Here is a 25,964-nt window from a genome sequence, read left to right on the forward strand (position 1 = left end):
ATTGAATGGGCAGTTTTTAATTGAATTTTTTGAAAATCTAGGATTTGAACGTAAGATTCGACTTGAAATTGGCTGAAATCGAGTCACTATGTTGAAATATTAGAGTACGAAGTAAATTTCAGCTCTTCAACTGCATTGAGTAGAGGAGTATCGATAAGGCCATTTTTTTGGCTCTAGATAGTTATCGACTCGACCACTCTTAAAATGTGATAATAAATTTTCCAAATAGGAATCTGTGGTTATAGTTAACCCAAAATGATCATTTTTTGGGCTCCAGGGGTTCCCAAAGTCGTGAATTGAAAAAGAATTTTAGGAACCACTGAGTATTATTTTTTTTTCAACTTTAGCGTAAATTATCTGTTTGAACCCGATGGTGATTTTCCAAGCACTAATCGCGTTTCTTTGTAAATGCTGAAATTAATTTGTACAATTTTTAATGGCATTTTTGGAAATCTAGAATTATGTAAGATACGACTCGAGGCTCCAGTACGACTTCAAACCACTTCTACTTGACTAACCAGTAACCATATTAAAATCGGAGTATGGAGTAAATTTTAGCCCGACAACTTCATTGAGTAAAATTTGGTGGAAATTTCACATTTCAAAAACCTGCTAGGAGAGGCTCCAGAAGTCCAGACGTACTGAAAATAATTTGAAACCGAATTTCTAATCGATTCGAAGGGTCAGAAATGGGGTATCTGTTGAATTTCAGATTTTTAGGTCAATTTGGGCGAAAATTAGATTTGTTATGCCTACTTACAATTTTATTGTGGCACCTATTTAAAAATTCAAAAATAATTGCTCCCTCCCCTATCCTCTGAGAGAACTTTTTTTTAACAGGGACTTCCTAAGAAACATTTTAAAGCGAACTTGCCAAAAAAACAAAAAAGAAAGTTGGCCTTGCTAACAAAATGGCGGCCATTTTGATTGGCAGGTTATTCAAAATCGTAGATTTTATTTTCTAACATGAGAACTCGCACGAAATTTTTTGAAATGGACTAAGCTAGATCGACAGAGCATGCAAAAATTTATCACCATCCAAAATTTCTAGTCCTGAAGTGGATTCTTGGATTATTGGTGAATTTTTAAAAATTAAATTTACGCCAAAAATGAGGAAAAAAATCAAAATTTTACCAAATTGACCTAGAAAGTTGAAATTTGAGATATACCCTATTGTCGACATGCCAAATCGATTTGAAACGATTTCAAACTGTTTTATGTGCAGTTCTACAGCCTCCAGTAGATTTTTGAAATTTGAAATTTAGAAAAAAGTTGTTTCAGAAGATCGGGGGGGGGGGGGAGAGGTAAAATTATTCCTATTGTCATATGCCATGCCCGAGTATTTGACCCCTGAAATTTTTGCTGGTGGTGTAATTTTGCATGATTTTAGTAGCTTTGTCTGGCTTAAGAGATTTTCTGTCTTTTGGATGATCTCTTTTGTGAAATTTTTTTCAGAGTAGGTAGGGGTATGTGAATATTGATTTTTGGGTTGAAGAAGTCAGTCCTACCAAAATTTGTGACATTTTTCGTTGATTTGGAGACAATTTTCTAAAACCCTTTACGTGCGTCCTGCTTCTTCTCGTTACTGTTCGCAATTGCACGATTTTCACCAGCTCATCTCCCAGAATTACCTAATTCTATCATTGCTATTCTAGGTTTGAATTGAAATTGAACGTAATCAAGAACTCAATATGGCTGCAGTAACATCCAATCTATTCGACGCTATTCCTACACCGATAACTCTGAAAGAACAGTCTGCCTTTGTCATCAGCCTGAACATATGGCGCCGTGAAATTGAGAACTTTCGTCGTGGCGGTGAATTGAAGAGGATGCGACCATGTGGACCACGCGAACTGCCCTACCTTTTTAATGATCTGATCTCATTGGAAACAATATTTCCCGGTTTACCACCCGTAATTCGTAATATCATCGATGGATATGTGACCAGATTTGGTAATTCGATGGCCGATTGGCTAAATGACAATCACAAGAAAATATTTCGTCACGAGTACAATTCTGCGTACGATATTTTGAGACATTTCGACGATTTCGTCGGCGACGGTTATGGCATTATTGATTACGTTAAAACAGCCGAACGTATGATGCGTTGCGATCGTTTTAGTGAAATTGTAAAATTCCAAATAGCTTGTACGTATTTTTTCGAAGACGATATTACAAGAATTTGGCCATCTGTATCGCCAGAAATGGTGTTGCCGACGAAAAAACGCCCTTTTTCTAAATTTCCTCAAGTGTATTATTGGGTCTGTCGTCTGAGCAATCAATTGCATCAGATACAAATACGTTGGATGGGTGATTCTGTCGATGAAATCATGTTCGATGTAAACATGCCTCGTAATGGACCATCGGTCGAGTATTTTTGGAATCGTATACCATTTGTAAATCGATTGCGAAAAGCTAAAGATCTCTATAAGCGCGATACTGATTCTTTTGTTAGATTTATTTTACCCAAACTGAATGACCAACAGCTCGATACATTTGTCAATGAGAACGGTTATCACTTGATGTGGGATCTGTTGAAAAGTCACCAGTTCAACGCAGTGCTCATTTTACCAACCTGGATGCGTGTAAAAAACGTAATGAAGGAGAATATTTTCGCAAATTTGGCTGCTGAAATATTGAGAACCGAAGCATTCTGCTTCGCTTCGATCGATGAACCGAAAAATTTCATGTATTACTGCATCGAGATATGGAACAGTGCTCCTTATAATTTGAAACAATCGGCTCTCAAAAGTCTTCTATCCGGCAAAAGATTACGTGAAATTATGGGTCCTACTACACGCATTAGTGGTCAAAGATCCGTCGAGTTTTTATTGCTCGTGCTTTCTTGCGCCTCTCTCGAAGAAAAAAGTGAATTTTGCCGCAAATTTTGGCATTATTTAATCGCTCGCACGCAAATTGAAGATTTGCGAAGAATAATGAATCTGTGCTTTGAAAACGAAGATGAAATAGCTCAATTCAAGGAGCACATAGCTAACAGTGATTGTTTGCTCAATGTTTGTGTTGCATGTTTTAAGTATGCAGCTCTAATAAAATTGAACGACTTGATGAGTTTTTATTTTCCCGAAACAAATCGAGCGAATACTTTCAAGGAACAATTACTGCGGACGGCCCTGTTCAGTGATGATTTCAGTCTTATTGATACACTCTCACCGTTTGGAAAACTCGATCAATTCATCAAAGATGGCGATCTATCGACTGACTTTAAAAATCAGATTATGACGTCTCCTGTAATACAGCATAAGATAATCTTGCTGGCTTCTTCACCATTGGATACTTACCGTAATGTTGCTTTTCGTCGTATTGTGAAATTCATCGAAACATTTTCAACTACGGAGCAAATTGTGCTGGAGATGAAAAATCGTATACTTGATGCGATAAAAGAGAATTTTACCGCTGATGTGTTTATTCGCCCGAGCCCAATTCTAGCGTGGTGTTTGGGAAGTGAAGAAGAAGTTAAGAAGTTCCAGCTGGATCGAACTTCTTAGTACAAAAAGCATGTATAAATCTCGATTTTATGTAGGCCTGTGAGATTTTTTTTGTCAAATTTATATTATTATGGACACTGTTGTCGTGTTGGGATAGTTAATTCATTTATTTATACGATGATATGTATTTTGTTTTTATTTTTAACAATTGCCCATTTTCATAACTTTTACAAAGTTAATTATCTCTTACGCTTAATAATGTGTTGCAGTTTATGATTTGTACTTTTTCAATAAATTTATTTTTAGCATGTGAGATTTGTTCTATTTTGATGATATATGTACTCAAGTATAGGTATTCTTTATTATTCCTTTTATTCATTTATTTTTTTCTAAATGATGACCAGATAATTACATATTATAACTGTTGCCAAACAATTTTCTGAATTGAATTAATTTTTTTTTTTTTTACTGATTTTCAAGTGATTAATTCTATCAATTCACATGCCTAAGAAAATAGAAATGGGCCACATTTCAATAAAGTAGAACGTGAGTAGGATTATTTAAATTATACCCATAAAACTTTCAAAAACGATTTTCTGATATTTTGTCAGACTTTTTTTTAATGTGGGATTCTAAATATTGAATGAACTTGAGAAAAAAACGTAGGTAACCATGATTTAAAACTTCACTTGGAGAAGAGACTTTACCCCCAGTTTTGAAGAGAACGAAGGTATAAATAGACAGAGCATAGAGAAGTACACCACAAGCCAAAATTTTAGGAGCTAAAGTAAACTGCAGTTTTTGATTTTTGTTGAATTTTTGAAAATTGAATTCATGTCGAAAATGTAAAAAAAAAATCAACATTTTTTTCAAATCAAACTAGAAAGTAGAAAGTTGAAATTTGACATGTAGCCAATTTTCGACCCTACGAGTATGAATCGATAGAAAACATTATAGTCCGGCATATGACAATAGGAGTAATTGCACCCCCCCCCCGATCCTCCGGGACAACTTCTTTATTAAAGGGGACATCCTAAGGAACATTTTAAAGCAAACTTGCCGCAAAAAAAGTTAGCCTTACTTACAAAATGGCGGCCATTTTGATTGACAGGTCACCCGAAATCGCAGATTTTGCGTTTTAACATAGGACTTGCACGAACTTTTTCAAACTTTACAAAAGTAGATCGAAAGATCGTGCAAAAATTTATCACCTGTCAAAATTTCAAGTGCTAAAGTGCATTTTTCGATTTTTGGTGAATTTTTGAAAATCGAATTTAGGCCAAAAATGAGGGAAAAAATTAAAATTTTACCAAATTGACCAAGAAAGCTGAAATTTAGGATATAGGTACCCTATTTTCGACATGCCAATTTGATTGGAAACGGTTTCAACCCGTTTTGAGCAGTTCTGGAGCCTCCAGCAGATTTTTGAAACTCGAAATTCCCACAAAATTCCATCAAATTGGAATTGTAAAGCTAAAATTTATTCTAAAAACTAATTTCAATGCGCTACGAAGTACTGCACGTGAATTTCAAGTCGTTTTGGATCCTCCAGCAACTTTTTAAAAATTCCGGAAGCCTCCAGCAGATTTTTGAAACTTTAAATTTTCACAAAATTTCATCAAATGGAGATGAGGAGCTCATTGCAAAAGTAGCCCTTGTCACATGAACCTATGCAATCTCCAAAGCTCTCCTTTGAGCGTACCCAGTATCATGAATGTAAACTCTATAAGGCAATTCCTCTCAGGGCTACTCAGGCTAGACCAACTTGATGGTCATTTCATCATTACAACATGATCTCCGCAGTTGGCAATAGGTGCAATCGAGTGAAAAGGGTCTAAAAGTTCATGTGACAAGGGCTACTTTTGCAATGAGCTCCTCAGATGGAAAGCTGAAATTTATTCTACACTCCAATTTTAACACCCTCTGAAGACGACTTCAGGTGGGTTCAAGTTATTTTCGAGCCTCCAACGACTTTTTTGAAAATTACTGGGGCCTCCAGTAGATTTGTTAGAATATGCGAGAGAGAGACCAACGTAGATATATACGTACGAGAGAAAGAAGAATAGAACCACACCGTGGCATGGCCAACAAACGAGTAAAATATATTTCAACAAGATAAAGATAACACATACGAGAATACGTACATGAATAGGTACGAATAGATAGGTACACAGTACCTTGCACGTAATAACTAACACGCCACCTCGAGTTTGTGGCTTATGAACTTTTATGCTAAAATACTTCAATAAAATAATACATTACAACATATTTGAAACAATTTAAAACCAGTTAAAACATGATAAAATAATTACACAATTCGGGATAAAATTTACACAAATAGGTACATATGACAAGATAAAATTACGAGATAAATAAATTGGTAACAAATCAACGAATCAATACATCAGATAAGATATTTCAATATACACCTAAATCGCATCTAAATTTAACAAATTTATTCTTATCTAAGGGTTTCGTAAAAGTATCAGCGATATTATCAATCGACGCCACCTCGCTAATTACAATTTCTTTTTTTTCAACGTAATCTACAACGAATCTCTTAGCGATATCAATATGCTTACTCTTACCCGTAAAGTTACCATTGTTACCTAGTTGCCTCGCACCTAGATTATCTTCGTAGACTTTGATTTTTCCTATCCTATCACCAAGACCAAATTCGCTTATCAGCCACTTGACCCATACCACCTCCTGCACCGCATCCGCAAGTGCGTAATACTCAGCATGAGTTGAAGCACGCGTCACTGCTCCCTGCTTCAACGATTTCCAAGAGATAGGATTCCCAAATAGGCGAATAACAAACCCTGTGGTGGACTTACGATCGCCTATATCCCCGGCGAAGTCCGAGTCTACAAAGACATCAAGTACCTCATCTTGTCGACGTGAATAATTCAAAGACAATGTTCTGGTATGATACAGATATGAAAGTACACGTAGAGCGTATTCGAAGTGCTCTTTGGTATAACCTGCTTGCATTCGACTAAGATAAGCAGTACAAAAAGCGATGTCAGGTCTTGTTGCTGCAGAGATGTACAATAATGCACCAATTAGATTTCTATAGGGCAAATCACAATCTGAATCAACCTGCGCAACCAATTTTAAACCTGTTTCCATCGGAGTATTGAAACGACCAAATAAAGAACCATTAACGCTGTACTTTTCTGCCAACTCTTCGATGTATGCACGTTGGCTCAATTTCATGCTATTTGAATCTCTTGTTATCTCAATACCAAGATAATTTTTAACTTTGCCCATTACTTTCATCGAGAATTTAGCACACAACTTTGACTTTACGTATTCAATAAATTCGTCACTATCACCAGTTACCAGAAAATCATCAACGAAAATGACAAGAAAAACCACTTTTCCATCCTTTACCAAAATATACACGCATTTTTCCGTTTCAAAATTACGAAAGCCCAATGACTTGAGATATTCATCTAAATGTTGAAACCAACACCTAGGACTCTCTCTAAGACCATACAATGCCTTCCATAACCTGTACACTTTTTTTTCTTCTCGTTTTTTGAAACCTTTAGGCTGTTCAACGTAAACTTCACTTTTTACAGTACCATTGAGAAACGCACTATCTACATCTAATTGCTCAATTTCCCAGCCATTTATTTGAGCAAGCACAAGTACACTTTTCACTGCTGTCATACTAGCCACTGGCGAATACACACTCTCTTCTCCATTTTCCTCTTGCTGGTATCCCAATACCACTAATCTGGCCTTGTACTTTCCATTCCACTTACGACTGTAAACCCATTTCACTCCTAAAGCTTTCTTTCCCTCAGGTAAATCAACCAACGACCAAGTCTCATTTTTCTCTATATTTTCCAACTCTCTCTCCATGGCCTCTTGCCACTTTTCCGAATTTTCATCACCAACAGCCTGTGAATAGGTCTGAGGTGCACCTACCTCAATGAAACAGGCAACAGGCTCACCATACCAATCTGGTTTTTTCTTTTCACGTTGAGACCTTCTCAGCTCGGAATTCTCACTCTCTGATCTTTTTTTAGGCGTTTTTTCACCGGAAACAGACAATTTAGGTACACTTTCTTCCTCCTCATCATCAGTATCAAGATAGACGATCCTACTTTTACTACTATCGATTATTTTCACATGACGACTTATCACAATTTCTCCAGCAATTAAAACTCTATACCCAGTATCACCATACCCAACAACTGTACCTTGTACACCTTTTTTCGAAAATTTATCAACTCTTTTCTGGTCAGGTACACGGACAAAACAAGACGAACCATACAATACAACATTGCTGAGATCTGGCCTCCGACCATGTATTATCTCATAAGGAGTCACACTCAATTGAGAATTTGCCATTATTCGATTACCCAAATAAACAGACGTTTTGACAACCTCAGGCCAATATTTTCTATCCAAATTTGACTCATCAAACAGGCACATAGATCGATTCATAATAATCTGATTATATCTCTCAGCTACACCATTCAAAGCTTGAGTATATGGAGGTACCTTCTGAATTTTGAAACCTTTCTCCTTCGCAAAATAATAGAAATGCTTGTTGATATATTCCCTACCATTATCACACCTCAGATACTTGATTTTCTTTCCAGTCAGAGTACACATAGCATTATAATAATGCTGAAAACACTGTAAAACTTCATCTTTCGACTTAATCGTATACACAGCAACATACTTGCTGAAATCGTCTATAAATGTAACGAAATATCTCTGACCTAAGTATCCGAGGGTGCTGTGAGGACCACTGACATCTGTGTGAACAATTTCCATAACTTGACGAGCTCGAAACCTACAATTTTTCTTAAAAGGCAATTTTTTCAATTTATTTCTGTCACAGATATCACAATTTACGTAATCACTAGGAATTTCATCAGGAAGACCATCACCAGCTTGTTCCCTACACAAAGTTCGTAAATCAAAGAAATTAACATGCCCAAGTGCTCTATGCCAAAATTTTCTATCTTTTTCCACAGACGCAACATTTACACAACTATCCAAATCAGAAAAATAATCACACTCGATTTCGTAAAGTTTCCCTGATTTCCGACCAATAGCAACCATCTCGCCATTCTCATCCGTAATTTCCACTTTTCCTTGACCAGTCAAACAAAAATACCCAGCATCATCGAGTTTACCAGAACTAAGGAGATTATAAGGCACTTCTTCAACAAGCAGAACATTTTTCACTGTGCATGGCACTACTTCGGAACCTACTCTAAATTCGACATTAATTGTGCCTATCATTTTGGCACTCAACGGATATTCGTCACCCATTTTTACATTGATAGGTGTTTTTAATTCAATGTATTTTGAAAAATACTTTTTATCATTAACAAGGTGATCCGTACACCCACTATCCAAGAGCCATTTCATTTGGCCAGTTGAACTAGAATTTACGACACAAGAATTATTAGACACATCATGAGGCCCTACCTCAACCAAAAACGTTCTAGGTTCCCTTCTACGATTATTTCCACCATTATTATCGTAATTATTCCTACTATTATCATTATTTCTACCATTATCATAATTTCTACCATTATTACAATTATCAAAATTTCTACCACGATAATTATTACTTCTACCCCTCCGATTGTTACCTCGATTTGAATTATTACCCCTCTGCCAACAATCCTTCTTTAAATGACCAGGTTTATGACAATAATAACAAACACAATTACCGGATTGACTAGAGTGATTCGATTGATGAAATCTGCCTCTTTGAGCTTTAAAAACCTCGGCACCTTCTACTCTTTCTTCAACTTCTGATTTGGCCGCAGATACAGACGACACTGGTGTACTTGATTTTTCTTTTGGCTCATTGGTAAGTAACTTTGCGCCGTGCGTGATAAACTTGGATTGGACATATGACAACTTCGATTTTCCCTCTGGTAAAACATCAACGATATCCGAAATATGGCCCATCGAATCTGGTAACTTTAATATAAAGCTATGGAGCTTTGACTTTTCGTCCATAGGTTTACCAGCATCTCGGATTTTATTTACAGCCGAATTGAACTTGGCAACGAAATCGTTAGGAGTTTCTTTTTCCGGGCAAAATTGTAACATATTTAGCTCATGGACAGCTAGGATCTGAAGAGCATCATTTTGCTGCAGGTAAACTCCATCCAATCTAGTAATCATACCAAATGCAGTTGTCTCGTTGGAAATTAGCTCTAGAAGATTATCTGATAGAAACCTCACGATATAATTTCTCGCTTTTAGATCAGCCTTCTTATCGTCCGCAGAGGTAGGAGCCACAGTGAGCCATTTTTGTAACTCTTTTTCCTCAAGAAACAGCTCTAAACGAAAACGCCAAGCAGAATATCCACTGCCATCAAAAACAGGAACAGGTGATCTGTCGTTTGATTGAGACATATCGCGACACACAGTAATACCAATACGTAAATCGCGTAAAACGAGTTCAAACTTACAAAAAGCTCATATTAAAACTGCAAAAATTCACAAAATACTCGCCAAAACCGCGAAAAGTTCAAAAAGTTGCACTTTAAAACAAGTTAACGCTCGCTACCATGTTAGAATATGCGAGAGAGAGACCAACGTAGATATATACGTACGAGAGAAAGAAGAATAGAACCACACCGTGGCATGGCCAACAAACGAGTAAAATATATTTCAACAAGATAAAGATAACACATACGAGAATACGTACATGAATAGGTACGAATAGATAGGTACACAGTACCTTGCACGTAATAACTAACAAGATTTTTGAAACTTGTAATTTCCCCAAAATTTCATCCAACTAAGATGGAGCGTCGAAATTCATTTTGCAAACTAATTTCAATACGCTACGAAGTTGACTGCTGGTGAATTTCAAGTTGTTTTGGAGCCTCCAGCAAATTTTGAAAGGTTGTATGACGTTTTTTTGTAAAATTGAAATTTCCTAAAAGTAGCTGGAAGCTTCAAAATCATTTGAAACCACCATGTAGTCTGCGAAGTAAATTCCAGCTTGCCAACTCTATTTGATAAATTAATGTTGGGGAAATTTGAAGTTTCAAAAATCTATTGGAGGCTCCAGTAATTTTCAAAAAAGTCACTGCAGGCCCTAAAATGACTTGAACCCAACTGAAGTAGTCTTCAGAGGGTGTTAAAATTGGAGTGTAGAATATATTTCAGCTTTCCATCTCCATTTTGATGAAATTTTGTGAGAATTTAAACTTTCAAAAATCTGCTGGAGGCTCCAGTAATTTTCAAAAAAAGTCGCTGGAGGCCCTAAAATTACTTGAACCCACCTGAAGTCGTCTTCAAGGGTGTTAAAATTGGAGTGTAGAATAAATTTCAGCTTTCCATCTCCATTTGATGAAATTTTGTGAAAATTTAAAGTTTCAAAAATCTGCTGGAGGCTTCAGGAATTTTCAAAAAGTCGCTGGAGGATCAAAAACGACTTGAAATTTACCTGCAGTACTTCGTAGTGTATTGAAATTATTTTTTAGAATAAATTTTAGCTTTACAATTTATTCCAATTTGATGGAATTTTGTGGGAATTTCGAGTTTCAAAAATCTGCTGGAGGCTCCAGAACTGCTCAAAACGGGTCGAAACCGTTTCCAATCAATTTGGCATGTCGAAAATAGGGTATATCCTAAATTTCAGCTTTCTTGGTCAATTTGGTAAAATTTTAATTTTTTCCCTCATTTTTGGCCTAAATTCGATTTTCAAAAATTCACCAAAAATCGAAAAATGCACTTTAGCACTTGAAATTTTGACAGGTGATAAATTTTTGCACGATCTTTCGATCTACTTTTGTAAAGTTTGAAAAAGTTCGTGCAAGTCCTATGTTAAAACGCAAAATCTGCGATTTCGGCTGACCTGTTAATCAAAATGGCCGCCATTTTGTAAGTAAGGCCAACTTTTTTTTGGCAAGTTTGCTTCAAAATGTTCCTTAGGATGTCCCCTTTAAGAAAAAAGTTGTCCCGGAAGATCGGCCGGGGGGGGGGTGCAATTACTCCTATTGTCATATGCCGGACTATATTAGATCATGTAAACGCTCTGATAATCTAAGTTTTTTTTTTCAAATTTTCAACGTTTTGTTGATCGATGACACCAATTCTGAAAATAGAAATTATTTATATTTTCAGAATTATTTTCAGAGTTGGTGTCTATGGTGTCTCCGATCAACAAAACGTTAAAAATTTGAGAAAGACATCATCAGAGCGTCCACACAACCGAATATGTTTGATTAAATTCAATTTGATTTGACAAATCGAGTTTGTCAAATACATTATATTGGATCGTGTGTACGTTCCTTAACGTAAATATTAGTTCTCTACTTTCATTGGATAACATTTTGTGGAAATTTCAAATTTCAAAAATCTGCTGGAGAGGCTCCACACCTACTCAAAATGATTCGAAACCGCTATCTAATCGATTCCAGGACTCTGAAATGAGGTACATATCTGTCAAATTGCTGATTTCTAGGTAAATTTGGGCATAATTTAGATTTTTTTGTGCTTACCTACCTATGTTTTTTCTGGGTTTTAAAAATTCATGAAAAATAAAAATCTTTGGCTACTAAAATTCTTGCATGCTCTTTTGTTTGTATGTACGAGCTTTGTCTGGCTTACAAAAATGTCTGTCCTTTGGAATATCTCTTCTGTGAAGTTTGTGATTGTGAATATTGATTTTTGGATCGAAGAAGTCAGTTCTACCCAAATATCCGGAAGTTTTTGAAATTCCAATCATATTTTTGACATCTTTCGTTGATTTGGAAACAATTTTCTCAAATCTGTTACGTGCATCCCTTCTCTTCTCGTTACTGTTCGCAATTGCACGTTTTTCACCCGCTCATCTCACAGCATTACTTATTCTATCATTGCGATTCTAGGTTTGGATTGAGATTGAACAGAATCAAGAACTCGATATGGCTGCAGTAATATCCAACCCATTCGACGCTATTTCTACACCGATAACTTTGAAAGAACAATCCGCCTTGGTCATCAGCCTGGATATATGGCATCGTGAAATTGCGAATTTTCGTCGTGGTGGTAAATTGAAGAGGATGCGCCCTTTAAGCATTGTTGCCTATGGTGAAGGTATCTCATTACAAAAAATACTTCCTGACTTACCGCCCGTAATTCACAATACAATCGATGGATATGTCAGCAGATTCGGCAATTCAATGGCTGATTGGCTGAATGACAATTACAAGAGAATATTTCGTTACGACTACTGTACCGCTTACGATATTTTGAGGGATTTCGACGATTTCGTTGGCGATCGTTATGGCATTATTGATTACGTCAAAACAGCCGAGCGAATGATGCGCTGTGACAGATTCGATGAGATTTTAAAATTCAAAATAGCTTGCGCGTATTTGTTTGAAGACCATATTAGACGAATTTGGCAATCAGTAGGTAGAAGGCTGGCATTTCCAGTGAAAAAACATTCTTTCACCAAATTCCCACACTTGAATTATTGGATTTGCTATCTCAGAAATCAAACGTATTTATTAACGTGGGATTGGCAAGAAGATAGAGGAACCCTCGAAGAAATTATGTTCGATGCGAACATGCCTCGTAATGGGCCATCTGTGGAGTATTTTTGGAATCGTTTGCCATCGGAAGTTCGCCTTCAAAAAGCTATACAACTTTATGCACGTGATAAAGAATCTTTCGTTAGATTCGTTTTACCAAAACTGAACGATCAAGAGCTGGATCAATTTGTGAACCAGTATGGCAATGCCTTGATACGTGCTTTATTGGAAACTCACGAATACAACGCAGTGCTTATCGTACCAACTTGGATGTGCATGAAGAACGCAATGAACGAAAGTACTTTCACAAATCTGGCTGTGGAATTGTTGAAAATGGAGGCTTTCCGTTTCACCACCGGTGGCGAGCCGAAAAATTGGTCCTACTACTGCACCGAGATATGGAACAGTGTTTCGAATAATTTGAAACAATCAGCTCTGAAAGCTGTTTTATCTGATAAAAGATTCCTCGAGATTATGGGTTGTCCTAATCAAACTAATGGTCGCAGATACATCGAGTTCTTCTTGATTATACTTTCATCTGCCACTTTTAAAGAAAGAGGCGAATTTTTACACAAAACCTGGCGTCACCTAATCGCACGTACACGAATCGAAGATCTGCAGCGATTAATGCAGCTGTGCTTTGAAAACGAAAACGAGATGGCTCGATTCAAGAAAAGCCTCGTAGCTGACACTGATCACCTGCAACAACTTTGTCTCTCTTATCTTAAAGATGCAGCTTTCCTTAAATTGAACGAGTTGGTGAGTTTCTATTTCCCTGAAATGGATTCGGCGAAAGATTTCAAACAACGAATTCTCCAGTTCACTCTTTTCAGCGACGATCGTTCTTTTACTGCTATTGTCAGTAAGTTCGATAAGTTCAATGATTTTATCAACGGTGCTGATCTATCGACCGATTTTAAAAACCAACTTATGACGTCTCCTGAAATACAACTTCAGTTATCGAACATGGCTTGCACACCATTCGGTGCTCGTGTTGTTTACGGTGGCATTATGAAATTTATCGAGACGTTTGCGTCTACAGAACAAATTTTACTGCAGATGAAAAATCGTATAATGGATTCTATAAAGCAAAGCTTACCTGCTAAACGGTTCAATCTTACGAGCCCATTTTTACTGTGGTGTTTGGGAAGTGAAGAAGAAGTCGAAAAGTTCAAGCGAAGTTATGCCTGATAGTTTTCGTACCACTTTAGAAGATCTCTTTTTTGTTTAGTTTATGTTCAGGGACTGTCTTGGTATTGGGATAAGTTAGATTTTTTGAACACTTTTCCATGAATTGAAAAAAAGTTGTTTTTCGAAGTCTTGCCAAATGATTTAGTTCAAGGTCTTATTCGAAGTGTATACGTACAATTTCATGCATTTATACGATGATTAATTTTGTTTTTGTTCTTAACGGTTTGTTACTTTTATAATTTAAGAAGTTTATGATCTTCTACGTTTCATATGTGTAGTAGTTTGTGATACTTTTTTGATGAATTTAAGCTTATTTTAAGTAGCTATCAACCTACTTGAATTTTTTTCTATTTTGATAATCTACTCATGTGACAAGAGTTCTCTCTTTATTTTTTTCATTTTATAAGTTCCTCTGTTCTTATTGTTAGAAGAATGCATATGCCGCATTTAATTTGTAATACTTACTTGAATGATAATCTATTAAACATTGAAATATTCACGAATGTTGAGTTTTAATTGATATAATACTATGAATTCTAGATTTCGATGAAAAAATCTGGATAGGTATTCGAAATTTTGTATAGAAATGACGATTGATAATCTCAAACCTAACTGGGAATGTGCTATATATGACAATAGAAATAATTGCACCTCTCCCCCTCCCCTCTGATACCCTGCGACAACTTTTTTTCTTAAAGGGGACATCCTTAGGAACATTTTAAAGCAAACTTGCCAAAAATGAGTTGGCCCTATTAACTGAATGGTGCCCATTTTGATTGACAGGTCAGCCGAAATCGCAGATTTTGCTTTCCAACATAGCACTTGCACGAAATTTTTTGAACTGCGCATAAAAATGCATTTTTCGATTTTTGGTGAATTTTTAAAAATCAAACTTATGCCAAAAATATGAGAGAAAAAAATCAAAATTTCATCAAATTGACCTAATAAAGCTGAAATTTGAGATATACTCGTACCTACCCTATTTTAGACCTGTCAAAATTGATTTTCAGAAAGTCCCATTTTTATACTAAAACTGCCAAAACGTTCGATTTTTTTAAAAAAAGTTATCGAAAAGTAGGTACCTACAATATTTTGCCAAAACTGTCAATCAGGTCATGTTTTTTATTAAAATTGTCAAAAACACTCATCTTATGACTGAAGTACGAGTACCTACCTATTAAATAATCGTAATTTTTTCCAAAAAGGTAAAACTGTTTTATTTTTGTCAAAAATTTTCAAAAAAGTTTATTTTTTTTATTTTTCAATAAAATTGCGAAAAATTTCTTCTTTTTTTGGCATTTATTTTTTTTTTGCCCACATAGGTAGATGTCTAAAAAGTCTTGATTTTTTTTTCAAAATTTCGAAACAAAAATCCTGTCTCCTGGAAAAGTTGATATAGTTAGAATGTGAATGATCCGGTGAGATAGTAGATATCAGCATGATCTATCCCAGAAGTCAGCTAAGAAATATTCCCTAGGCAGTGAATACTTACTTCTTGTCCCTATGTAGCTCAGATCGGAGACTTCGGCATTATACAGACAACTATATGCACATTGCTCAGTTCTTCACCAAATAAAAACATATATTCATGCTAATCGATATGTTTATTGAATGATATACCGAACGAGTTCTATACATAATAATAAAAGGGTAAGAATAAAGGCTATTACTATGCAATTCAATACGAGTGCATACTCGTATCGAGTAAAGTTTAGTCTACACGTAACCACTTGAGTATTAGCTCAAATGATTACGTGCTATCTTTGCTATCCTACTCTAACTAAAACATGGTGAAATTATGTCTTTCGTCTGAGATAAAATAAGCATCTCCTGTACAGCCACTAATACTAGGTGTATAATTACTCATTTTATCCATCTCAATTAATTATGATTTAACTATAATTAATTACCTTACACTTACTTGGACACTATGCATTTTTCCTACTTCTTCCGAAACACTAACCAAAACCATATGTGTACGTAGGAACGTCTAACTGTAGGCACGATGTATAGACGAGAAATACTTTCGATGTCCGGAAAATCGAAGTGTATTCAAAAGAACCGTACTTAATAACAATTAATTAAAACGTTCAGAGAAACACTAATTACCACGCTAAAAGTGGGTAAAATATAAAAAAGTACAAACAGGGACCAACCCCATTTGTGCCCACATATTCATTGTGTCGATATAATTAACACATCATCGTTTTGACGAGGAACAAGTTACCGTGGAGTTACGAGACCAAGTAAAGTTCGTGGTTCGCCAAAGCAAGTTTGTGCTTAGAAAATGTTCATCAAGAAAATAGATCATTCGGCGGGAACGAATGATCTGATCGTATTATCATACGATAATTAGGGGGATCCCTCCAGTTATTTAGGGATCCTATGAGCGCACGTATAAGTATAGAAGAATTTATCACGTTACCCAACTTACAGTATATGGAATAAAGCGCAGACTCTATTATAGAAACATATACAGAAGCTTCTCGTAAGGGGAAATTACGCGAATAAACACCTAAGCGGTGAGGGCAATCCTACTCCTCTCAAAGTTGCTTTCAAAGTTCTGTTTTCTTGCTAAAATTGCTAAAAAAAAAAAAAAAAAAAAAAACTGTTTTCTCACAAGAATGCTAAAAATTCCTGTTTTTTGCCTAAATTCCCTCCAAGAATATTCAATGCTGTATCAAAATCGCCAAGAAATATACAGGATGCCCAGTGAGTGGTCAGCGAAACTTCATATTCGGACCCAACCTGAAAAAACTCTAAGTTGACGAAATTTTTTTTAAATTAGCAATTTTTGGATTTCCACGCCCAGTATAAAAAAAATGTAAAAAAAAAAAAAAAAAAACAACTTCATTTGTAGTCCCTTCAATTTGAATTTTTGGCATAAAGTCGCAGAAGGCATTTTTGCTCATTTTTGGAAATAGGTACTATCTACCGATCCTTATATTCAAAATAGAATTTTTAATTTTGGGTTTTAAAAGCTTATTTTGCACCATTGATAAGTATTTAACGTGGGCAACACCTTCTCATAACCTTTCACTCACTCACTGAACCCCATGTACATGTTTTCCAAAAATTGCAATAAACGGTTTTTTTTTGCAAAAATTACGTACCTATCAATTATTGTTGAAATTTTCAAAAAACCTTAATTTTTACCAAATTTGTTCAAAAGTACCTGCTATTCTTCGTTAAAATTGTAAGAAAATATTCATATTCTGGCTAAACTGACAAAAAGGTCATTTTTTTCAAATCGAAATTTTCACAAAGCCACTTTTTGATGAAATTATTCCAAAATTCCTGATTTGTTGCCGAAACATTCAGGAAGTTTTGATTTACCTACTCCTCAGCTGTCTGAAAAGCCCTATTTTTGTTCCAAAATTTCCAAACATAAGTTCTATTTTTCACTTCCATTGCTTGAGTGGTACTGGTACTGTTTTTGTTTTTTGATTTTTGTTTTTTTTTTTCAAAATTAGGTACTGAAAAAGGTCTTGTTTTTCATCTGAATTGTCAGAAAAACCATGTTTTGCCAAAATTTCCAAGAAATCCCTGTTTTTTCAAAAAATATTAGAAACTCCCATGTTTGCAAAAATTCTCAAAAAGTGCTGTTTTTGCCCAAATGATCAAAAAGTTTCATTCTTTGTACATAGAATTATTTAATAGTAGATAGTGCTCTTAAAATATATATGTGAAAAATTAGTAATCAATTTGATAAACTAAATACTTATTCGTTGAATTTTTTTGTTGATTTGTCTCACAGGTTTCATCGTACGTATGTGCGAATTCGTTTTTGAAGAAAGCTAAAAATAGAGATTGATCGCGCGGTGTGTTTCGAAGAATCCAGCGGTAAGTGAAATATTCTTTTTCATTCAATGAGAGCAGGCATGAAACAAGGTCACTTAAAAAGTGACTTTGTCACTATTTCACGTGCAAGTCACTTTTTGTCCCTATTTCAGCAAAAATGGCCAAAAAAAGTGACTTTGGTCACTTTTTTTGGCATTTGGTCACTTTTTTAACGATTTGTCTTGTAAAAAAAAAAAAGATTCGGCGCCGCAGCAGTGCCAAAAGTGTAGCTCTGATAAAAGAAAAACATTATTTTTTACTTCTTGAAACACAAATTTTCGAAAGCTTTTGCCCTCGCTTCGCTCGGGCTCGTTTTATTTTATTTTTCAAAATCAAGATGAAAATTTCTAAAAAAAAATAAGTTTTAAAGTCGAAAAATAAACTCTTCATCCTCACATTTGAAAAACATCGTTTTTATGCCTCTCCTCGAAATATCAATTTGCAAGAGCTTTCGCCCTCGCTCGAGCTTGTTCTCTTTTCTTTTTCAAAATTAACTTCCTAAAAAAACATCACTCTAATTCTAAAATTTAAAAAAATTAAAATAAACTCCTTGCATTTAAAAAACCTTGTTTTTAGGCATCTCGAAATGAAAATTTTCAAAAGCTTTCGCCCTCGCTTCGCTCGGGCCAATTTGTTTTTTTTTTTTTTCAAACATAGGACCCAAGATGATATCTGCTCTAAAGTTTGCATGTTCAGTAACGAAGATAACATTTTTTTAAACCTTTCAAGTTTGGATTTTCCAAAATTTTCGCCCTCGCTCCGCTCTGGCAAAATGTTCACCGTTTCATACTTATTTTATTCAACTTATTTGGCTCAATTTAGTGTAGGTGCTAGTAGATTATTTTTTAATCATAAAACTGTAAATTTTTCAAAATTTTGTTTATCCTTTTACAAATACATACTTAGGTTGACCTAATTCAGCATACAAATTCTAATTTAGTTCAGTAAATAGATCGCTAATACACTAATTTCAATTTCGTCAAATTGTTCAATTTTTTAAAAAATCAGCAACTTTTTGCGTTTTTTTCCCTCAAAAGTTGACGAATTTGTAATTTTCAAACCTCCCTCAAAATGACAACATTGGCCAAAATATTCAAAGTAAAAAAATTCAAAGAAAAGTACACATGATTTTATTCCTTCGTCACACACCCCCTCCCCCAATCATCGCCCCAAAAAAACTGGCGTCGCATCAGCACCGGCGCCAAATCCCGGTACTTCGAAGTGCCCCATCCGCCCCTGGGTATACATCAACAGTTTGCTGCGCCCATGCAGGGAGCGGGGAGGGTTACTAAAAAAATTCTCCGATGATCGCTACATAATATACAGTATGACACAAAAGTAGTGTTCGGTGGCACTTACTTCTAAGTGGAAAGAGCTAGAGAGATGAATGAAGCGGCGTTGAGTAGGGAAAAATAAGGGCTTTCAAAAGCAACCTTGAAAATTTCAGTCCTATGCACAGGGTGTCCACAAATTGAAAAACCGGTTTGGTCAAAAAATTCAAACTGGTTTTCATTGGTGCAATGTATTCTACACACTAAGGCGACAAAAACGTGATGTGAATTTTTTGAAACCAGTTCTCTAATTTGCAACCGATTAACAAAAAATACCCAAAAATTGTAGATAGAGAAAAAAGTTAGAAACAAAAGTTGTAGAGCGTAAAAAATTACACAATTCTGTCTAATCACATTTTGAAACCGGTTCATTGCTTTGCATTTAGAAACCAGTTTTTGACAATCACCTAAAAAATTGAAGACAGAGAAAAATGCTTGAAACAAAAGTTGTGGAGCGTGAAAAATTGAACCATTTTCGCTGATCGGATTTTGAAACCGGTTCATTAATTTACAACCAGTTATCAAAATTACCTAAAAATTGGAGATCACGAAAAAACCTTCTAAGAAAAGTTGTGGGGCATGAAAAATTGAACAATTCAGTTAAATCACATTTTGAAACCGGTTCGTTGGTTCGCATTTAGCAACCAGTTTTAGACAATCACCTAAAAAGACGTGAAGGTAGAGAAAAATCCTTGATATAAAAGTTCTAAAGAGTGAAAAATTGAACCATTTGTGCGGACCGAATTTTGAAAATGACTAATTAACTTACTAGCAGGTAATTTTTGATGGCTTGCTGCGATTTAATAAACTGGTTTCAAAATCCGATCAGCGGAAATGGTTCAATTTTTCACGCTCCACAACTTTTGTTTCAAGCATTTTTCCCTATCTTCAATTTTTAGGTAATTGTCAAAAACCAGTTGCTAAATGCGAACCAACGAACCGGTTTCAAAATGCGATTAGACAGAATTGTATAATTTTTCGAGCTCTACAACTTTTGTTTCAAGCTTTTTTCTCGATCTCCAATTTTTAGGTAATTTTGATAACTGGTTGCAAATTAAGGAACCGGTTTCAAAATCCGATCAGCGAAAATGGTTCAATTTTTCACGCTCTACAACTTTTGTTTCAAGCATTTTTCTCTATCTTCAATTTTTAGGTGATTGTCAAAAACTGGTTTCTAAAAAATGCAAAGCAATGAACCGGTTTCAAAATGTGATTAGACAGAATTGTGTAATTTTTCACGCTCTACAACTTTTGTTCCTAACTTTTTTCTCTATCTACAATTTTTGGGTATTTTTTGTTAATCGGTTGCAAATTAGAGAACTGGTTTCAAAAAATTCACATCACTTTTTTGTCGCCTTAGTGTGTAGAATACATTGCACCAATAAAAACCAGTTTGAATTTTTTGACCAAACCGGTTTTTCAATTTGTGGACACCCTGTGCATGGGACTGAAATTTTCAAGGTTGCTTTTGAAAGCCCTTATTTTTCCCTACTCAACGCCGCTTCATTCATCTCTCTAGCTCTTTCCACTTAGAAATAAATGCCACCGAACACTACTTTTGTGTCATACTGTATACGAGTACTTTGCTCACGTTCCTCAAAATTTTGGTCACTTTTTTCAAATTTTTGGTCACTTTTTTGCTATTTTTCAGTCACTAAAGTCACTAAAAAAAATAAAATAGTGAGTTTCATGCCTGTGAGAGAAACCTATTGCTTTCAATTGATAGCCAACCAACTATACCAGAAATGGTTGATACATGAATTCAGCTCGCATATACGAAAGCATTTTCTCTCATTTATTTTAAGATCTCATGCTTGAAAATAATTTATGACTTGCGTAGCTATATACTTACTAAACCTATTTATCTTTCTCGAGCGATTCGAGTGTATGTGATATTTTTTTGCAATGTGCTATTAACTACATTACCTGTGGTTACGAATTTTATTGTTGATTGAATTTACTCCGTGGATCTCATCATTTGTAATCGGTTGTGAATTTTAAACACCTCGAATTTCCACGTACTATTCCTCACAAATTGTGGAAAAAACTTGAAGTGTATATCTAATTTTGGAAATGTATTACATCTCTGTGAAAGTACTTCGATGATTTTGTACTCGTAGTTCAATTGTCTGTAAAATCAGATGGACAATTTAATGAATTCATGAATCATTATAACTGGATTTTTCTTGGAAATGAACCTACCGAGTGATTTGAATTATTTCATCTTTTTACAAGATTCTGTTCCTTATTTTTCACGATTAGATGATATGTAGGTAATGTACATATTTCCATTTTACATAAGACACTATTCTTAGGTCAATATACCTACTGAAAATGTGAAAAGAAACAATTAGGTATTATAATTTTCAGCCGCGTTCATAATCTGAATAGGGTAGATTATAATGTTATTTCACCAGACCACCATAGGTAATTGATAATATGCTAATCAGTTTCTACGAATTTCGTGATAAGCTACAGCACTTTGTAGCGTTGAAAGATTGTGTTCATTGAGTTCAATTTAATTTAATTTTACAAAAACGTGAATAGTGGAAAATACGTGAAAATAATTTAATTTGTTCATAAAGTAAAAAGTTCATGTTGATATCATTTTTATCGTGGTTTCTGTATTATTTTATTTTAAATTTCTGGCTTTTTGGCTGACAATACTGACAGAATTGTCGCTTATCTGGGACTTCGCATTTTAAAGAATTGATAAGTAAGTGAAAATACTCGTATTCCGGTTCGATTGGCATGATAATTATATTTGAAAAAATTCAGCAAACCATTGGCGTCTGTTACCTATTGTGACTCTCGACCTATCTCAAAAGAGAAGGAGATTGGTAATCTCTTGGGAAATTTTAATTTTGAGTTGAAAGACTCCTCAACAGAAAATTAAGCTCGCAGTAGAGATATGGGCTCTTTTTTCACTCTAGCCTTTACCAAACCTGTATTGGGAAAAAATGAAAAATGGTCCAGTTTCAAGTTGGCGTTGGAGTTTCCTCTTATTTGAAATCGTGGATCACAATTTAATATTTAAATCAAGTATTTACTCTGGGCGTGGGTCATTCCAAGTCAAAATTAGCCTTATTTTGGTTTTTGGTTCCACGATTTTTTCCAAATTTTGTTTTTGTAGCTTCCTTGTACGTACGTATTAGGAATAAAAGAAAGTTCTCAACTATCCTTGAGACAGGTGGTTTTTTTTCAGCAGTTGGAATTTCTCGTCGTAATTTCAAACTTTTGAGTTTGATTGCTCAGAACTACTATAACTTGAAGAAACTCTGTTTGCTGAGTGTAAATGGTAAATGAGAGTACTTACTTGTCTAGTTTCTAAAATATTTTTCGAAAATTTCAGATGTTCAATGTGGACTTTTTTTTGAAAGATCAACTTTCGAAAACTTGTCAAACGGGGCTATAAGTTTGAAAATTTTAAAAATATCCAGAAAGCATAAATATGTGAATTTTAATGAGATTTACGCTACTATGAACTTTTCGTGATGGGGTTCGTAAATCAATGGGGGGAGGGGGGAGGGGGAGGAGGAAAAATGTCAAATATCGTGTGACATTCGTTTCATGCATTTCCCAGAACCGCTGAATATTACCTAAAAGTCCCCACGACTCCTCCTTCCTTCTGAAATATTCAATTCAAGTCTTCAAAATTTAAAAAATTCAAAAAAGCTGTTTTCAGCGAAATTTTCCAACTTTTTTTTGAAAAATAAATTTTCTTGATCAATTAAGTGCACCAATGTGAATAATTCCTTTAATTCAACTTACACACGCCAACAATTACTAATTTGGCACCATTCTGTAGCCTCCAGTAATTTTTTAGTTTTTGCCATGAAACTTCGAATCGCTGTAAAACTTTGCTCAGTGCTTATTGAGACCTATCTCAGTCATTTTTGGTGATTTTCGGGAAATTCGAATATTGTGAGTTCAAAAGTGATTTTTTAACCAATTTGTGGGTGAATTCCAGAAAAAGTGAGAAGACAAGGCATACAACAACTAACAAGTGATATTGTTTTCCAATGAGAGATCGTCAGATGTGTCTACACGATCACTCGAATCGAAAACAACCTCAATTTGACACTTCCGGAGCCTCCGGTGACTTTTCAATTTTTTCCAGAAATTTGAAATCGCTCTGGAAGGGCCAAAAATAAACTTTTGCTCCTAAAACTTCAGTCAGTGCTCATTGGGTACTCTCTGGACCGTTTTAAGTGATTTTCTGAAAATTCGAAGATTGTGAGTTCAAAAGTAAATTTCTGACCAATTTGAAATTCACCTTCAGAAAAAGTGAAAAATAATCAAGTTTTCAGAAAAGGTAGACATACAATGAGTAATCTTTTTTACAACAGATTGTCTGCGGTGTCTTCACGATCACTCGAATTGAAAACAACTTCAATTTGACTTTTTTCAAACCTCCAGCGAGTATTAAAATCACTCCAGCAGAATTTTCTAACACCTATCTATCTGAAAATGAAAACACAGCATGAAATTCAACGATATTTTGTCAATATTTTTCCAGTCAATTATGATCGTATCTACCTAATCTGACCCTTACGATTTTGTAGGTTCGAATTCGAGTTACGCGTAGTCAAGAACCAAAAATGGCTGAAATAATATCCGACTTATACGATCTTGCCAATCCGACTCCAGTTCCGCTCCAAGAACTATCAGCAATCACCCTTAGCACCGAAATATGGCGCAATGAAGTGGATAAACATCGCCAAAGTGGACGTGTATCATTAAGAGCATTTCGCAAATCTGAAGAAACTATTTCATTGAAAACCATACTTCCTGATTTACCTTCCAAGATTTACGATATGGTCGAAGAATACGTCTCGAGATTTGCCTTATCGTTGGATCGCTGGCTAAAAGATCAATATAAAAGAGTATTTCATTTTCACTACAGTCATCAGAACTATATTTTAGAAGACTTTAATGATTTTGTTGCCGATTTCTACGGTGATATTGATTACTCGAGGACAGCCGAACGTATAATGCAATGTGATCGAGTTAGTATCGATGTAAAGTTCAGAATCGCGTGTACATATTTTTTCGAACAAGATATCAGTCGAATTTGGCCATCTGTATCTGAGAAGATCGACTCGAAATATGATTTTAGGGAAAATCCGGAAAATCCACAAATGAATTACTGGATTTACCGTCTGAAAAATGAATTAGATAAGGTACCAACCGTTGGCGGCGATAATGGCAATGTCGATGAAACAATGTTACATTATTGTGTGTCTTTCAGTAGACCATCGGTAGAATATTTTTGGAATCGTATACCTCCTGAGAACCGAATGCGGCAAGTTCGTACACATGACGAATCTTTTCTGCGGTTCCTTTTACCAAAACTTAACGAAGTACAGATTCAAGAATTAATCAACAGGCCTTTAGGTTATTCAATGATGGAAGACTTATTTGAAAATCGTCGTTTCAGTAATGAACTCATTTTACGTATATGGACACGAGTCAGAGACATTATGACTGAAGATTTTTTTTGTCGTTTGATCAACTCCATGGTGCGTTATGAGACTTCTACTTATGGGGAGTTCTATCAGAATCACAGGAGTATGTTGCACTTGTGTCGTGAAATATGGAACCGTGCTCCGGCTAATTTTCAACGATCGGCGATTAGACATGTTATGTTTACCGAGTTGGGGTTTGAATTCGGCAACGCTTGTGATAATTGGCTGAGTGGCGCCGAGTTCTTATTGACTATTCTTCCAACTGCTACTCTCGAGGAGAGAAAGGCATTTTGGAGTAAGTATTATGAACGAATGATTGAACATTGCTATCGTGGCACAGATTTACAACGAATAATGAATCTGTGCTTTGAAAACGAAACCGAAATGATTCGTTTCAAGAACACTTTTATCGTTGCTCACGAAACTGTACTTCGGCTTCCAAATCCAATGCTCAGAGGTGGCTGGTTCGACGAGTTGAACGACTTGATATGTTTTTGTTGTCCTGACATACCATCGAGCAGAATTTTCAAACAGAATTCTCTAAGGTCGATTTTTTTCGACCCAGATTTTCGATTTAGCAGACGCATGGTTCGTAAATCGAAGGAATTAGATGATTTCATCAAGAATTCTTTCGACACGATTGATGAATATACTGATTTCAAAATTCAACTAATGTCATCACCTGAGCTGCAAGCAGATTTGTGTGTATTTGCCAACTGGTTTTCGGTGTTGCATGTGGAACTGGTAGAATTCCTCGATACGTTTATTTTGACGGAGCAAATCCGACTTCAAATGAAAAAACGTATGCGAGAGTGTTTGGAAATCGAGTTTGTAGCTGCTGATAGATGTTACCTTTTGGGTGATGCGTTATTAATGTGGTGTTTGGGAAGTGACCAGGAAGTTGAAAAGTTCAAGATGGCCCATGCTGAACAGTTCAGCAAGCAAATATGTATTTTTTGAAGTCAAATATACAATATAATGTAAAGATATGAGTGGGCTTGTAGATTGATTTATAAGTATTAATTTTCGCATTATGATGATTTTTATTTTCATAATTATTACCTAAGTGCTTGTGAGCGAATTACAATAATTTTGTATTGTTCTGTATTATTATACTTACCTGTTTTGTACTTCCTATCTACAATACATACATACATCGCATTCATT

General features: G+C 35.3%; 1 protein-coding gene across 18 annotated transcripts in view; it reads left to right on the top strand.

Annotated features, from left to right (window-relative positions):
• LOC135848253 (uncharacterized) overlaps window positions 1–25,964 on the top strand; it is a 260,195-nt gene that overhangs the window by 31,105 nt on the left and 203,126 nt on the right. For 15 of the 18 annotated variants that reach the window (XR_010559340.1, XM_065368097.1, XM_065368109.1 and 12 more), the window contains exon 3: window positions 17,916–18,001. Coding sequence is in view for 3 of the 18 variants with exons in the window: in XM_065368108.1 (XP_065224180.1) it covers window positions 23,931–25,757 (1,827 nt within the window). In the remaining 15 variants the exon portion in view is untranslated. Of the gene's footprint in view, window positions 1–1,655; window positions 3,757–12,319; window positions 14,375–17,915; window positions 18,002–23,894; window positions 25,957–25,964 lie in introns of those variants that run through there. The other 3 variants (XM_065368108.1, XM_065368112.1, XM_065368110.1) reach the window with 3 other exon arrangements.

This window comes from Planococcus citri, chromosome 5, assembly GCF_950023065.1.
Source record: "Planococcus citri chromosome 5, ihPlaCitr1.1, whole genome shotgun sequence".
Taxonomy (NCBI): Eukaryota; Metazoa; Arthropoda; class Insecta; order Hemiptera; family Pseudococcidae; genus Planococcus; species Planococcus citri.